Source organism: Cervus elaphus, chromosome 18 (assembly GCF_910594005.1).
Source record: "Cervus elaphus chromosome 18, mCerEla1.1, whole genome shotgun sequence".
NCBI classification, from domain to species: Eukaryota; Metazoa; Chordata; class Mammalia; order Artiodactyla; family Cervidae; genus Cervus; species Cervus elaphus.
In genome coordinates, this window is record NC_057832.1 from 57193883 (window position 1) to 57212077 (window position 18195).

General features: G+C 40.2%; 1 protein-coding gene across 1 annotated transcript in view; it reads right to left on the bottom strand.

Moving 5' to 3' along the window:
* The window catches only part of SLC26A3 (solute carrier family 26 member 3), a 33427-nt gene extending 15457 nt beyond the window's left edge, over positions 1-17970 (bottom strand). Inside the window, exons 1-9 of the mRNA XM_043872257.1 lie at positions 17859-17970; positions 10772-10986; positions 10154-10293; positions 8828-8938; positions 8165-8337; positions 6212-6376; positions 4538-4690; positions 3719-3801; positions 104-251 (exon numbers count right to left, since the gene is read on the bottom strand). Of these exons, the coding sequence (XP_043728192.1) occupies positions 104-251; positions 3719-3801; positions 4538-4690; positions 6212-6376; positions 8165-8337; positions 8828-8938; positions 10154-10293; positions 10772-10902 (1104 nt within the window). The 5' untranslated portion in view covers positions 10903-10986; positions 17859-17970. The remainder of the gene's footprint in view (positions 1-103; positions 252-3718; positions 3802-4537; positions 4691-6211; positions 6377-8164; positions 8338-8827; positions 8939-10153; positions 10294-10771; positions 10987-17858) is intronic.
* Positions 17971-18195: the final 225 nt, after the last annotated feature.

Below are 18195 nucleotides of genomic sequence, written 5' to 3' on the forward strand. Positions count from 1 at the left end.
GAGAGCAAGGAGGAATCTTTTTTAGACACAGCACCTCAATATTATATATGCAAAGTAGTATTTCAAGTTGCCTAATTAGACCCATTGTCAGTTGTATACTTACCTGATTGCCATCGATGGGATAATCATACTTGAGGGAGTAGACGCTGGCCACAGAAAAGGCCACTGCGAAGCCAACAATGGCAACGCCAAAGCAGTCTCCGATGGTATCTTGGAAAGTCTGCCTGCTAGGTGTGATAGGGGCCTGAAACCTGAAATTGAAATTAAGCAAGTCAGAATGTTGCCCACCTGGTTAGAAGCTTTCAACAGCATCCATGTATCCTCAGGAAAAAGTCCAAATTCCTTAGCAAGGCCCCAGTGGCCCCTTCCCCCACATCTTGCTTAATTACTACCATTTCTCAGAATTTAGACTCCAGCTATACCAAGTTTTCTTTGTTTCTCATCACCCATCATCTCCCACCTTGGAAGCTTCTAATTTGCTGTTCCCTCTGCCTGAACCATTCCCTTCATTCCCAGCCTTCCCTCCAGAAAGTCATTTCTCATCCCTAAGGTCAGGATTAGGCGAGATTGTCTGTGCTTCTCCAGTTTTTATACCTCCTGTTTCCATCCTCCCTCCCAATGGAAAACTCTCCACCCAGACCCAGAGCAGGGACAATGACTAGTTCACTGTTCTATGATCAGGATCAAACACTTTTCACAGCATGTATCAGGTAGTCAGTATTTGTTGAGCAAATCAATGATTGAACGAATGCATTCTAGGCTGAGTTGTGCCTTTCAAGTGTGACTAGCAAGAATTTAGCACCACTGAATACCTTGCAATCTGTTATCTTAATGTTGAAAAGCAATGCTGCCTGGATTTGATATAAGATTGTAAAACTAGTCTAATGATAGTGATAAATCTGATATGATTTTGCTAGGATAGCTACATTACAGTGTACATTGAGATCAATATAAGCTTCCAGCAAAACATCTCAGATCCCAGCTGTATTGTTACATTGGGTTACAAAGCAAAGCTCATGATGCCTCCAATAGTTATCCATGGATGAAGGCTCTTTGAGCAAACACAGTTCTGAGACAAGGAAAGCAAGATATCCTTCCCTCCATTGATAACAATAACCTTTCACGGAAAACTCTTAGCAAACAAGTGCTGGACTCTGCCCTGAGCTCCACTATCGGCTATAGCCAACTGTGGCTGTGATGGAGGGTGGGTTTCAATTAAAGTGAGATTGTATCAGGGAAACATTGAAGTCACAGATGATGTGTCTGTGTTTATACTGCATGGACTTACAGCAGTTAAATAATATTTACGAAAATGTTCAGCTCCTATAAACATCTGTTTCTGATGTAAAACTTATTACAACTGGGTTAACTGGGTCCATTCAATTCTTTTTTAATTGCTGTTCATGTTTTGTAAGCGTTAATACAGTTTTAGCTCTAATTTTGAAGGAGTACTATTATTTTGTATTCTGCAGCTTTTATAAATCAGAAAGTTAGCTAGGAATATCATATATGTAAAATATAAAATGAATGATACAATTTGCATTTTATACCAAAATACCCAGAAGCCTGCTATTATTATTTTGTTCTAGCCTCTACATGTGATGGGGATTTGCAGTCCGAAAACTAGACTGGTTTTCTTGCTTGCTACTTAGCCAGGTTCCTCAATCGTAAAGTGATGATAATAACACTTGTTCTCTTTTCTTCATAATTTTTGTGGAAGGGTCAAATAAAACAATGAATGTGAATACTATTCACACACTGTAAAGTACAAAGTGCCTCTTAGCTACTATTCCAGTGTCCCTCTGGAATCTGAATATATCCTTTGTGTTCTGTTTACTATTTCCATGATCTCTCTCCTTTAGCCAAGTATTTGCATTCAGTGTACATGACTTCACAAAGTCACTTCTAAGATGTCATATTCATTAATAGCAGATTAGCAATAATGAATAATCATTATCTTTCACTTATATTCTATTTGCAAGCACCAGTGGGCATTTAAAATGTTCACTCAATCATCACTCAGAAAAAGTGGGAGTGAAAAAAGCATGTAAAGTGTCTGGTACAGTGATTTAGGTGACAAAGCAAGAATAGCAGTAGTGCAGTTTGAACACTTACAGTGGGCCAGGCACTTCAGGACATCACAGGTATTAACTCACTTAATCCTTACAAGAATCCTATGTGATAACTACTATTTTTAGCCCCATTTTTTATAGCCAAAGATAATAAGGCACAGAGTTTAATTATTTGCCTAAGGTCAGGAAGTGAGTCTGGAGTAAATTCCAGGCACTCTGCCTCTAGAAAGCATGAATTTGCTTACTGGGCTACACTGCCTCTCTGTAGAGTGTGATGATCTATAAATATGTCACCCCCTTCTTCACCCACGCATGCTGTGGAGAGAGGTCCATTGACATTTAAAATACATTTACTAAGTAATGTCACTGTAACTCAGTGATCTTAAGTTTATCTTTTATTTCCAAAATCCTTCTGATAAGATAAAGTATAATCACTTGAAAGTTGCAAAGTGGAGAGAAACCCTAGAAACAGTCTTCCAACTTCAGCCTAATTCTACCATTTAAAGTGATATTTGTGATCTAAATATTACAAGTATAACACATTTTTATCTGGTGACAAAAATATTTTTTGCTTTAAAATATATATTTGTTTCTAATAGAAGTTCCCTGGTGGCTCAGACAGTAAAGTGTCTGCCTACAATGCAGGAGACCCAGGTTCAATCCCTGGGTCCGGAAGAGCTCCTGGAGAAGGAAATGGCAACCCACTCCAGTACTCTTGCCTGGAAAATCCCATGGATGGAGGAACCTGGTAGGCTACAGCCCATGGGGTCCCGAAAAGTCAGACATGACTGAGTGACTTCACTTTCACTTTTACTTTCTATTCGAAGTTAGTTATTTTTAAGTCAACAATGCAATGCATATAAATTCTTATTCCTAGAATAATTCTTAAATATTCCTAGGTATGGGAAGGAGGGAAGGTTTTCATTTTTGGTTTGTTTTCGTTTTGTTTCATTACCAGGAATACAACGTTTCCTTGGTAAGCAAGCTGGAAGAAACTGAGGCGATGGTCAGAAGGCAGAGAGAGGAAAGAGCACAAAACTGGATCTCCTGCAACAGCTGAATAAAGGCAATGGGCTACATTGTCCAACTCCTTGTGCAAACTGCACCTCCCAGACTTTTGGAGCGGTAAGAGTTCCTCTGGGCTTGTTTTGAACTTGATCTTGAGAAAGGACAGAGTGTGCCCATCTGGATTGCTCAAGCAGTTTGTGGCAGGTATTCCTTCAGCGTCTCCTTTGAACTATCGGAACTTGGCTCCAGTAACTTCAAACAAAACACTACATAATGTTTATGGTAATTAATGGCCAGGGAAATCTGGTTTCTCTCGGGTTTTTTTTTTACGAGAAGGAACAAGTTTAACCTCTTTTTCTACTTTTACTATCTTGCTTTTACGTGCATGTGAGTCCCTTCTCTGATTTGTGAGTTCTTTCACATGGAGACACTTTCTGATATTAAGAACTGCAGACCTGATGTCCTTTGTGACTTATTCCTAGAAGGACAGAAGTGAGCCTTCCTCCTGGATGAGTGATGGATGCCAGATACAGGGAGAGTGCTGAGCTGGGTTAATGCATTTCAGCTTAGAGTCCTCTGTCACTACTGCTAACTCTCCAATTGGTGCTTGGAGATGCCATCATGAGAAAGACACTTACCCAGGTTTCATCTCCCCAATCACAGCCACATTAAACCTGGTTTTGAAGTCAAAGCCATAGGACACACCTGCTGCGATCACAGTCTGCAAAGTTGCAAATTGCCCAAGTTAGAAATGGGAAAAGTCACTAGGAGTCTTGCTTTGGGAAAAAAAAAAAGTACCATTGCCAAAGGCCACCCTTTGACCTATTACATAGAAATCTCAAGCTCAGGTTTGGCTACTTTTTGAAAAGTCCCAAGGCAATTCTAATGTACTACTGAAACAGAACCACAGCTTCATTCCAATGAGTCTAACACCAGACCTCTCAGAGGGCTGCTCTCTTGCCTTACGTGGAAAGAATAAACCCCAAATCATCAAAGCAAGTTGTTAAATTATGAATGAAGAGAAATACCATACTAAATGTCATACCAGAAACTGCAGAGAGATTGCCTGTCTCACTAAAACCTCCTAATTTACAGAGAGGGAAGGGCTTTCAACAGAAAAACACAAGGCAGAAGGTGAGGGTGGGATGATTTGAGAGAATAGCATTGGAACATGTATATTACCATATGTGAAATAGATCACTAGTCCAAGTTCGATGCATGAAACAGGGCACTCAAAGCCGGTGTCCTGGGACTACCCAGAGGGAGGTGGGAGAGGGGTTCTGGATGGGGGACACATGTACACCCGTGGCTGATTGATGTCAATGTATTGCAAAAACCACCACAATAGTGTAAAGTAATTAGCCTCCAGTTAAAATAAATAAATTAGTTTTAAAAAAAGAAAAAAAAACACACAAGGCAAACGAATTATGAAATGAAACCTGAAGATGATCACTTACCACAATGAGTTCAATTGGGATGGGCACTGGAAGCTTGGCTTTGTAGCGCTGATTTATTTCTTTAACCACAAATACCACCAACAGGATAATCAAGGATGTCACAAGGTCTGCAATATTAGTCTTCTCTATTTGTGAGAATACGGACTCTAGGACCTGAAAGTATAAAAATTGAAAAACCCAAGTGCTATATTAATGTGTAATTTGGATACAACAGTTAATTCCAAATACATAAAAATAAACGTAAGACATGAAAGCACTGATAGATGGATAGCATTGCCTGTTCTGCTCATGTTAAACACTAGTAATTATAGAGACTAGCATGGAGATGATGAGAAGAGTAAGTTAGCATAGCATTGTCATCACACTGGTTTAGCGATGCTCTTCATCTGCTGTCAAATTTTCTGGAATGCTTTTCACATTTTTATAACTGGTCTCTTCTACTCTTAGGTCTCATTGCCATCGGGTTTTTTTTTGTTTGTTTCTTGTTTTTATTATTGGAGTAAAATTGCTTTACAATGCTATGTTAGTTTCTCCTGTACAACAAAGTGAATCAGCTGTATGTACACTTCATTTTTAATTTCATACTCAACACTATTGCTCTGTCTCCTTTCACCTCTGATAGTTTTTCTTAGCATGTATCCCCTTAATCCCTGGCTTTTTTTTTTTTTAAGGTTCAGACCCCTTATACTGCTTCATTGACTCTCTCTGTCACTTTGGAAAATAGTTTCCTGGCTAGCTGTGCACTGTTTACAGTCTTAATTCTCAAGGCCAGTTGGATTCCATACCTATGGGATCTGGACAGCTCAAGCAGGCCCAGACTGGATCCCAGATGACTCCCGAAAGATTATACTTCTGGAATAGCTCTGAATGGGAGTGAGAGAGGTCTGGTTCCAACTTGGAGCAAGTTTTGTCTCAGACTCCCAAACACTGTCTTGATAGAAGCACTAACAAGCCCCAAAGTCAGGAAAAAGAGGCAATAACAAAGAACAGAGGGGGAAGAATTGAAGCAGAGACTAAAAAAAAAAAAAAAAAAGAAAAAAGATCAATGGAACTAAAAGCTAGCTTTTTGAAAAGATAAACAAAAGAGACAAACCTTTAGCTAGACTGTCAAGAGAAAAAAAAGAGTGAGGACATGAATATATAAATTCAGAGGTGCTAATAACACTGTTCTATAGTACATCCTCTAGAGGAGAGAAGAACCACTGTTCTATTTACATATTGGCCAATTTCCTTTTGCTTTATAAACAAGGATACATAAGAGCCGAAGAATTTCAATTCTAAGAAAACAAGACATGCTTTTTTAGAAATAGGGAAGCAGTGCCATCCAATTAGCACATTTCTTTCACCATAAGATTTTGAGAAAGATTTTAAAACGCAGGACAAAGCTTTTCATCGTGTGCCCCATCACTTTTTTTTCTTTTAAAATATACAGAAGAGTCAAATCTAATTTCTGTTGTTTACATCAGCTGCATGGGAGTTGTGATAGATTTTCAGGGTTGTTCTCTTTGCCACTAACTTTTTTCTTCGTGTGAATACATTTCACAGCCTGTTGATTTCCTGGAAGTTGTTAGGTAAGCCCCGCAGCAAAGGCAAAGAAGGAAAGTTCTCTGGGAAACATGATAGTGAATTTCATGTATTCCTTCCTTATCTTTGAGGCAAAAAAAAAATACTCACTTTAAAAAGTGAAAATGGATCGGTGTGTGCTGGGACTGTCAGCTGAAACATAAATTTGAGCTGGGAAACCAAAACATGAATAGCGGCAGCGGTGGTGAAGCCACTGATAAGGGACTCGGATAGATAAATCACCACGAAGCCCAGCCGTAGAACCCCCATCAGCAACTGCAAAGAGAAGGCAGAGCCTTGTTAGTGCAGATTCACAACACACCTCGGCAGTCTGAAAGATCAACCACTGAAATGGTTCAGACTGTGGAGGTTCAGCCTCCACTCTTGGGTCTGGAAGAATAAAGTGTCTCAACCTCCTGGAACACCTCCCATTAAGGTACCTCCCTCTGCGTCCCTCATCCCTGCCCCCGCCCCAAATGTTACATGGTGTTCAAATAGCACATCATTTCAGTACACCTCCAAGAACTAGCATGTTTCTTTTCTTCCCTCTTTTGAAGGCAAGGTATTTTTAGGAGACTCACCCATAAACTTTTCATAGCAGAATTTTATCTAACATCAGCCCTCATAAATTTTTCAGTTTTTTGGTTGCTGTCGCATGCATGGGCAAGCATCCATTCAGATTCCCTCAAACAAGTTGGTCAACTTTTGTTGGAAAATACAAATAACTGTTTATGACATCAAAACTGCTTGATTTTAACTGAGGGCAAAACTGGTTCATTCCCCCCAAAGAATTAGGCTTTTGCAATAATGTAAATGGATATAGAAAGTTGGCCTGACTCTCCACTCCTGTCACCGGAATGCAACCTGAGCTGTGAGTTTGCAAAAGCACTAGAATCGGAGATGCACTCGGACCCCATCATTGAACCGACACACCACTAATGTCTTGGTTTGAATTGACTTTTTTTACCCTTTTGTCTTTAGGCAACACCTTGAGGAGTTTGACATTATCACTATCTAACATCTTGAGAACAGGTACATTTTTTACAAGCCAGTCATGGTGGTGGGGGTGTGGCTTGGGAGTAAGTCTTTAAGCCCCTCCCTAATCTATCTGCACTATAGAATTCTCCAGTCAAGAATATTGGAGTGCGTAGCCATTCTCTTCTCCAGGGTATCTTCCCGACTCAGGGATCGAACCCGGTTATCCTACATTACAGACAGATTCTTTACCATTTGGGGCTTTCCTGGTGGCTCAGATGGTAAGCTTCAGGGCTTCCCTGGTGGCTGAAATGATAAAGAATCTGCCTACAATGTGGAAGACCCGGGTTCTATCCCTGGGTCAGAAAGATCCCCTGGAGAAGGAAATGGCAAGCCACTCCAGTATTCTTGCCTAGAGAATTCCATGGACAGAGTCCATGGGGTCACAAAGAGTTGGATATGACTAAGCAACTAACACTTTCACTTTCAATAAGAAATTGGGCTTCCCAGTTGACTCGGTGGTAAAGAACTTGCCTGCCAATGCAGAAGCCACCAGTTCTATCCCTGGGTTGGGAAGATCCCTTGGAGTAGGAAATGGCAACCCCCTCCAGTATTCTTGCTGTGATAGTCCCATGGAGGAGCCTGGCGGCCTATAGTCCATGGGGTGGCAAAGAGTCAGACACAAATGAAGTGACTGAGCACACACACAATGTGAAATGAGAAAAAATTTCCAAGCTGCCAGTTTCTCTATTACTTGCATGCAGTTCTGTTTAGTAAGAACTGTGAGTGTATCAATTCCCAGGTATTTTATTGAATTCAGCATTTACTTGTCATCACATGTGCCTCCATGTTCTCATTCTTCCTACTCTCCAGACCCACGTTCATTCCTCTTTGCAAAGTAAATCTGTCCCGCCTCTTATGGTTGCCATGAGTGACTCTTCTTAAATTATTTCCAATGGGTCACTGAAGGAGGCACACAAACTAACAGGAAGAGTTGGGAGGGGTGGCAAGAAGGAGAAAAACCAGAAAGATGTGTACCAGCCAGGACCCACAGATTGGGGAGGGTAGATTATGTGACAAAATGCTCACCTGGATGATTCCAGAAAGAATTGTAACTGTGGCAGCCACCATCACCTTCTGCTCATCTATTGATGAATCATTAGTCCCTGTGCTATTCGCGATTATTGAATCAGCTGTATTGTCTGTTGGGGTTAATCTCACAACTACTGCTCCCACCATCATACTCAGAACTGGAAATGGACCTAATAAAGAGAGGGTGAATTGTAGTCGTTATGCTTCCCCATTGCACAGTTGTCTTTCAACCAAAATGTATCATGTAGAAAGACTACCATCTGGAGTTCTGGTCTCCTTCCCAAGTCCCAGTTCTAATTTGTAATTACAAGAAATTATGACTCCTCTTCTGGATGCTGCACGATATGGAATTGACACAATTCATGACTGGGGCTTCCCAGGTGGCACCAGTGGTGAGGAGACCTCCTGCCAGTGCAGGAGACACAAGTGACGTGGGTTTGATCCCTGGGTTGACAAGATCCCCTGGAGGAGGGCACGGCATCCCACTCCAGTGTTCTTGCCTGGAGAATCCATGGACAGAGGAACCTGGCAGGCTACAGTCCATAGGTTTACAAACAGTCAGCCACAACTGAAGCCACTTAGCACGCATACACAATACATGGCTAATGTCATTCATAAAGAAAAAGCAATGAGCACTAATCAGCCCAGTAATTCACTTACCCACAGATATGTGTCTAGAAGTGCCCAAGAAAAAGTAGATGATGACTGGGAAAAAGGCTGCATATAGCCCATAGCCTGGGGGGATGGTGACTAGCAGAGCAAATGCTAAACCTGTAAATATACAAGCATCAGTGTTTTTATTTCATGCAAAGGGATCATAGAAGTTTTCATTAGGGTCTTCTAGTATTTAAGATTGCACCTTAAAACTTGTTTTATTAACTCAAATGTATCAAAGATGTAAATGTTAAGAGCTAAAGCTATAAAACTATTGCAAGAAAACTTAGGTATAAACCTTTGTGTCCTTGAATTAAGCAAGGGTTTCTTAGTGACACCTATAGCATAAGCGGCCAAATTTAAAACACATAAACTGGACTCCATCAAAATGTAAAAATGGGTACTTCAAAGATACTATGAAAAAGGGAAATGACATCCCTCAGAAAGGGAGAAATTATCTGCAAATCCTATGTTGGATAAAGGTCTATTATCCAGAATGTGTAAGCAATCATTACAACTCAAAAATAAAAGACACATAACCTAATTTTAAAATATACAAAAGATTTAAATAGACATTTCTCCAAAGATAAACAAATGGCCAGTAAGCACATGAAAAGATGCTCAACATCATAAGTCATTAGAAGAATGCAAATCAAAACCACAATGAGATACCATTTCATACCCAGTAGGATAGCGAAAATAACAAAGGCAGACAGTAACAAGTGTTCACAAGGAAGTGGAGGAATTTGAATCTTCACCATTGCTAGTGAATTATTATATGACACAGCAATTATACTCCTAGGTATATACCCAAGAGGATTAAAACATACATGCATACAAAAACTTGTGTGCAAGTGATCATAATAGTATCAATGTTATTCATAACAGCCACAGGGTGGAGACAGCCCAATGTCCATCAACTCATGAATGGACAAACAAAATGTGGTGTATCTATAGAGCAGGATCTTATTCATCCATAAAAGTACATGAAGGATTTGTACATGGGAGAAACTTGCAAACATTATGCTAAGTGAAAGAAACGAGACACAGAAGATTGATATATTCTGTGATTCTGTTTGCATGAAACGTCCAGAATAGGTAACTCCAGTGAGACAGAAAGTTGTTGTCAAGGGGCTGGGTGGAGGGAGGATGGAAAGTGATTTGCAAGAGATTTGGGGGGATGGATATGGTGAAAATGTCTCAGAATTATTTAGCCGTGATAGTTGCACAACCTTGTAAAAATCCAAAACAAACAAACAAACCCAATACTGAATTTACACATTAAAAGGAAGAATTCTGTGATATATAAATTACATCTCAAAAAAAAGTTACCTTGCAGTACAGCCACCAGCCCTGTGCTGATTCCAGAAACAATGTCACTGAGCAGCCATTCCTTTATGCGATATGCTGGCAACCAAGATGCTATGGGGAACAAAGAGAAGGCAATTTTCTTGGCCTTTTGTGCAGAACAGCTGAAACAATGAAAACCATAGGTCAGTTAATTAATATCCAATTTTAAGTTTAGTACCTACTGTAGATGGAAATTTGGTAAAGATGATATCATTTCACTAATCTTCCCACTAATATTCACCTCTTTACACATACTAGCTGCCCTGACTACCACCAAAGGATTTTTCTTTTTTAAAGAAAAATATTTCTTTTAGCCACAATAGAACTTATTTGTCATCCTCAGCTTGACTTGTACAACACTTAACAGAAAATTTTCTTCTGTCCTCATCTATCAGTTTTCTGATATGGAAAGGTTGTGTCGAGAGCTGAGATGGTGTTCATTTCATAGACTACCTCTCTAGCCCTGGAGTAGGAGGTTTGGAAATCAAAGATGAAAAAGCCTGACTCTGGAGACTGGGCTAGAAAGAACTTGGAAGCTTAAAAATTTCAGAGAAAGTGCTTCACTTACTCCTAATGCCAGTACTTCAGAAAATATCTTACCTGCACAACTTTTTGAGATGGTCCAGAGGTGTCTTATGATGTCTTTCTTTCTTCTTATGTTCTTCCCCAAAAGCATTTGCAGAATACACTGGCCTGGCCACAACATACTGATTCCCGATGGGTTCGATCATTTTGCTTTCTCTGACGGTTGTAGTAAGTGGAAGACCTTTGAAATTATGTGGCAAACCCTTCTTGCCTTTAGCAGGTTAAAATGCCTGAAACCAAACAGAGCTTGCTTCTTAAATAACTCAGAGATAATGTGATGCAATTTACAGATGAGTGAGCTCTGAACTGAATGTTACCACCTTTTGAGATCAAAAGAGGCTGGATTAAGGGACCTAGACTGTGTTTTGTGACAGTGATATCTCTTTTTACTGCAATGAGCTGGACATGGATTCATTGGGTAAGTAAACAAGGGTTTTGATTGATTGATTTTTAAAAGATTGCCAAAGAACAATAGGAAGTGACTCAGTTTACTAACCAGTTGGTGCATTTTTGATTTGTAAAGCGAGATCTCAAGAAAAGAATTTACTCAATTTTTTTTTTCAGTAAAGTTTCCAAAGTTATGGCATGTGGGTACTGGGACAGATAAGATTTAAAATCAAAGTCTATTCATTGCTGCTAACTCGAGCCAAGGCTATTCCATTTTATCCATCAGAATTTTTGTAATATTATTTAAAATGCCTTTAATCTGTGAAATTCAAGGCATATTGCCCATTTAAGTTATTTTCTTATTATTTCTGCCCCAAGTTCTGGCTTGACCTCTAGCATTTGAGTCCCTGTGAATTTTGTTATGACTGTGAGACCCGCTTCGCTATTCTTTCTTTATGCGGACCATTTTAAAAATCTTTATTGAATTTGTTACAGTATTCCTTCTGTTTTATGTTTTGAATTTGTTGGCTGCAAGGCATGTGAGCTCTTAGTTTCCTGACCAGGAATTAAACCCGCGCCCCGGCATTGGAAGTCGAAGTCTTAACCACTAGACCACCAAGTTCTGTTCAGTTCAGTCACTCAGTCGTGTACGACTCTTTGCCACCCTGTGGACTACAGCAAGGAAGTCCATAAATAAATTTTCTCTCTTTTTTCTTTTTGGCTGCCCCACGAGGCATTTGGGATCTTTGCTCCCCAACCAGGGATTGAACCAACACCCCCTATGGGGGAAGCCCCAAGTCTTAACCACTGGGTTGCCAGGAATGTCCCCAGTCTAGCCAACCTTAGAATGAAGATGACTCAGGTACTGTGCATTCTATTTATGGCAGATGCTGCCATAGATAAAAAAGAAAAAGCCACCATTTTGTTGCTTTACTCATATTTTCACCAGGTTATTGACGGAAACACATTAGTTCTTTTCCTTAGTCGTGTTTTTTTTTTTTTTCCTCCTTCCTTTTGCTGTTGTATGTTTTCTCTCTGCTACGTCACGGTCTAATCTTTTTTTTGCCAGGGACAAGGATGGCAGATATGATTACATCTCCATCTCCATGAAGCTTCCTTCCGTAAGGAGGACCATGCCTGGCTCTTTCATAGGTCAAAGGCTCAGACTACAAAGGGAGTGCTTGAGGGCAAGAGTCAGGGTTGCTTAAGAGATCTTTACAGAACTTAGCGTGAGAGAGCTTGAGGGCCGCAGTCCCGATCTTGTGCTTCTTCCCTAGGCGGCCATCACTGCTTCCGAAAGCAGCTGTCTCATAGTCCACGTGTAACCGACCATCTGAGCCACTGAATCATCCACCACTGTGGTGCCTCTGCTGAAAAAAGCTCCTGACACTCATAAATTAATGTCATTCCTCAGTCCATCATTTCCGGGATTCTTGAGAGTGACCTAATTTAGTTAGGAATTCAAAAGTGATTTTTCTTAATTTAAAAACAAAACAATCTGAACATGTTGCCTTTACCTCAGAAATTCCTGGAAAACTTTTTTTTATTGGTGCCTAGAGTCACAATTCCAGTTTCAAATATGACACCCATATTAATGTACAGCCTTTTCATGTTCTGTTTTATCTTCATGCCTCAGATTTTTCTCTGGGTTCGTTAAGGTGTCAGTGGTTTTGGGGGATTGAAATTCATTCTCAGGCACTTTTCCTCCTAATGATTTTTGAACTTTAAGTCTCATTTGTATACATTTCCACTCTTACCTCCTTCCCTATAATGTGTTCTTTTAAATTTTTTGGCTTTTATTTCATACCGATTACATACACAGACACACATACACATAAATACATATGTCTACATTCTTTGGTCCTGTGACTTAGGCATACAAGTTTGTCTTTCTCAGCGTTCCCCACCACCAATCCCCCACCCCAAGCACAAATTTAGTCCTGGGGTTATTTTAGAGAGTCCAGTTTTTTCCAGTTTAACTATTTTGATTTATTAACACTGGTGTTTATAGGAATTCCCCTCCACCCCCCCAAGCCCCACCCATCCACAACGGGCCGTGCAAAACTAAGTGTCACCGCCGGGCTTCCAGCTACCTGGGCACCTCCATGCTGCCTGCCCCGCTCCTCTGAAAAGTGTCCATAGCCCTAACCTTTGCATATCTCAGCATTTATACATTTATCCATTCATTGTTCTATTCTTTCAGCATCTGCCCTTCCTGTGGGAAACTAATTTGAACCAAGATGCACATAAGTCATGCTAGTATTTTTCTTTAATTGGTGGTCATTTGAATCCAGGAGGCAAGCAGGTGTGCTGAATATTTCCTGGCCTCTCCCCAGTCATGGTAGATACCTCCACCACCCTTGCACAAAGTTGACTGTCATTGACTCCACCCCGAGCCAGATCTCAAAATACCGCTGTGCCAGTCAGCGGAAAACCAGAGGTAAGCCAGCCTTATTTCATGAATTGGTCTTTGGACAATGAGAAATACAGCCATGTCTTGATAGCTACACCTGGGGGAGAGGTGGGAGAACAAGCAGAATAATGGGTCCAGTGAACACTTTCAGAGGGACCCCAATCCACAGCCAAAGAAGAACCAGTGCGCCAGAACTAATGAACCTGCAATCTGGAGCGTCTGCAGCTACTGATCCTAAGCCACAGCTACTAAAGACTGCATGTCCCAGAGCCTGTGCTGCGCAACAAAAAGAAGCCACTGCAATGAGAAGCCCTTGCACCCCAACTAGAGAGTAGCTCCCCATTCACCTCAACTAGAGAGAGCCTACACGCAGCAGTGAGGACCTAGCACAAATAAAAATAATAAATATTATTATTTTTTTTAAAAGGCAATGGGACTGGAATGAGGATCCTGAGGGTGTGGGGCAGTATCTCTAAAGAGCCCCAAAGTAAATGGCTACAGAAAAATATTTTGGATGTTTTTTCTGCTAAAATAATATGGATGATGCACAGAACTGTAGTTCAGTGGGCAAGAATGTAAGAGCATCCTGTATTGCTTAGTCAAGAAGTTCGCTTATGTTACTGCTTTACAGTGGTCTTATAACACCTTCTAGGAACTTAGTTCAGGCACTAAACATTGTTATTATTGACAGCTCTTTTTATTGGCAATCATTATTATCAGTCTTACTGCTGAGAAACTAAGTCAAGCCTAATTCAGTCAGGAGGTGCAGCAGAAAGGAGTGAGAATTTGGCAGCTAAGTAGACCTGCCTTCACATCATTACTTGGCCATAGTTTGATTTGCTCCGGGCAAGTGCTTCAATCCTTAGTTTTTCTCATGGTGAAAGGGGATGTCATTACCTTTCTTGTAGGGGCATTGTAAGGGCTTCCCAGACAGCTCAGTGGTAAACAATCAGCCTGCCAACGTGGGAGATGCGGATTCGATCCCTGGGTGGGGAAGATTCCCTGGAGAAGGAAATGGCAACCCACTCCAGTATTCTTGCCTGGGAAATGCCATGGACAGAGGAGCGTGGTGGGCTACAAACCATGGGGTTGCAAAAGAGTCAGACAGTACTTAGCGACTAAACAACAACAAAGGGCCATTGTAAAGACTGAAATTAAGGTATTTAAGGAGGGCCTTCTTAGCTTTAATTGGTAATAGTTTCAGGACTGAGTTTAATATTGACCAGTAGACTCTACATGACACAGTCAGCTGGAACCTGTCTGAAAACATTAGTGCTACCATCTTTTCTGTGACTTCATATTTATTCTGAACTTCTCCAGAATTGGCAGTTTTCCATTCTCATCCATTTATTTCAACGTAATGTTAAAGTGTCTACCTATCTAAGCTTCCTAGCATGGTATACAAGGCCCTGTATATTTTGGCTCTGGCCTATCTCACAAGCTTCTTCACTCCTCCTTCATAATTATAGCAGTTTCTTAACAAACAAATGATATTTAACATCACTTCCCCCCCATTTCTTTCCATTTCCTTTACCTGTGTTTTTCTCCTCCAACACCTGGTAAATTCCAATTCATCCTTTAAAATACTTGGCTGTCAATGACCAATGATTTGTTCTTTCAACAAGCATTTATTATTCTATTGTTTGTTAGGAAAACTTCCTAACATAACTGTATAAGATAAGATGATGCTGTAAAGCCTTCATGGAATCCTCTAAAAAGAGTTAATCATTTCCTTCTGTACACACCTGGTATGCTTTTCTCTACCATAGTATACTGTATTGTCATTATTTGTAAGTTTCTCTTGCCAGTAAGACTCAGTTCCTCAAGGACAAAGCCCAAACTTAGTCATATCTTTCCCTTTTGCAGAGTACCTGTAAAGTAGTCATTACTTAGGAAGATTTTTTGAGATAAATTGAACTATAAACAAAAGATATAGAAATGATGTAGTTCTAAATTCCAAAGTTTACTTGCATAGGAGGAGTGCCCAATATGAGTGATACAGATAACAAATTGTAAGAAGAAGGGATGTGAGTGTGCATTGGCATTGAGAAAGATTTCATCTAGGAATTGTGTTGGACCTTAAAGAACAGATAAGTTTAAAAGAGATAAGAAAGCAATGGGGAATTAAGACATCATGTTCAAAGACCAGTGAGACAAATACCGAAACAGAGGATTTTGTTGGCCAAAAGGATGAACTATTAGGAAAAATGTTAAGTGTTAAGTTGTTAAGAAGGCATCTCAGACCCATGAAGCTGACAAAATGAAAGAGAATCCCTTGACTTTCTCTAAGGCTTTGCATTTTTCTAAGCACTTTCACTTTTCTCCCTTGAGCAGAGAAGGTAGAAATTATTATCGTTAACTTACAGATCAAGAAATTGAGATCAGAGAAGATAGAAGACTTCCCAAGTTTCATAGCTAAGCAAGTGACAGGGCTCGGACAAGAAGCCAGGTCTTACTCTTCTCTGCCTTTGATGTAGGAGCGCCCATGAGCCCTGAATCACTGAGAGACAAGAGGACAGAGTTCCAGATGAGACACATACAGTGCTCTTGTCCTTGTCCAGAGGAGCCCCTCTGCCATGCTCCCGCTGTCAATATCACATACACAAAATGTGAGCCTGGGTTCAATCTGGAGTTCAATCTCATTGAAGTGAACCTGATTATCCTCCCCTTCACTCCCCAATAAAGTGAAACAGAGGTTGGAGGGAGGCTCTTTTCTTCTTCTTTGGAGAACCAAGGACCTCCGTCATGGAGAGAAGCTGAACCAGGTTATTACTCATTTATTCAGGAATTTAAAAACATCCATTCTAATTTTGTGAATTTTGTTCCTTAGTCAAATATAAGCTGTTTAGTAGACATTGAGACATTTGTTCATTTATTTATATACTTACTCATTCATTTATCAAGATGGAGGAGGCAAGATATGTGTTAACCCACTGTAAAACTAACCCACTCTAAAACTACTTTTGTCTGAAATAGAATAGTTGCTTCCTCATTTCTCAGTAAAAATGATCTTTATGTGGCCAACTTTCATTACACTGTTTTTCTGAATGACAAATTTTCTTTGGAAAAGAAAACTATTTAATCCAGAAATTTAATAAGTTGTTTCTCATGCTCACATTTAGGAGAATATTGTGTAATCTTTTGACATTTTAAAGACCGAAGTGAATTTTTTGTTAGGGCTGGTACTCCATAGGAAAAATACTGCTGCACAGTATAGTATTAATCGTGGCATATGACACTATGCTGCTTTCCCGTGGCAATTTTTTTCTCTCTCTCTTCCTTTTTACTATCTGTCCTACTTGTTTCTATTCCCTTTTTGCACCACCCCCCCGACTCCCACTGGAGAAGGAAATGGCAACCCACTCCAGTATTCTTGCCCAGAGGATCCTGTGGACAGAGGAGCCTGGTGGGCTGCTGTCCGTAGGGTCATATAGAGTCGGACATGACTGAAGTGACTTAGCATGCGTGCATGCATTGGAGAAGGAAATGGCAACCCACTCCAGTATTCTTGCCTGGATAATCCTAGGGACGGGGGAGCCTGGTGGGCTGCCGTCTATGGGGTCGCACAGAGTCAGACATTACTGAAGCGACTTAGCAGCAGCAGCAGCTCAACTTCCGTTTTCCCTTCTTGGACTTTCTGGGGAGTTTGGCGCTTAAAACCCTCACTTCTGGACCAAAAGACTTCTCTGAACACCTTCTAATAGATCATCCTATCTCCTGGAAATACCTTTCCTAAAAACCTGCTTTATTTGCTAAACTGCAGAACAGATGGTCTACTAATAAAATCAGATTAGGGTGTAGAACAAAAGGAATATGGGAATAACGAATACAAAAACCCTGCTATCATTGAAAGGGCTGTTTTAAGTCCTAAAACTGCATACAAGTGTTTACTCAAATGTCATATCAAAATCTACTCAAATATTTACATCACATTGCTATGGCTCCAGACTAACATTTTAAGCCTATTGTTAGGTATAATTTTTTTTTTTAGTTCTACCAGTTTACTGCTACCAACCCATCTACCTCCACCCTCCTCATACATGCATACTCAGTCATGTAACCCCATGGACTGCAACCCGCCAGGCTCCTCTGTCCATGTAATTTTTCAAGCAAGAATACTGGAGTGGGTTGCCACTTCCTTATCCATAAGCCTATTATTAGGTATGATTTAAAATATTCCTGATCATGAAACAAACTCAAGAATGCCACCCTAACTTTTGAATATGTTTCAGTCAGAAAATATACCATTTGCAAGAAATAGAAAACCAATTTGAATAAAATAATCATAAATGTATTTCCTACCTGATACATAGTCATCGAGGCCCTTCAGCAATGGTGGAATATAGCCCAGTTCTAAGAGGCAGTGTCCATCCACTTAGTTTTATAGGTTCTGCATGCATCCATATGTATATTGATGACTATATATAGGTTATGTAAGGCAGTGGGGAAATCACCTTTCTGTCAGCTTTAATAATTAACTTTCATTAACTTTTACAACAATGGAAAGACTCCAATGTAGTCTTGACCTTTGAGACTCTGATCCGCAGATGGGATGATTACAACAGCTTCCTCAAGTTCCTTGTGAGATTATACCTCTCATTGCACTTGTATGTGTGTGTGTGTGCATTTCATTGGTTTG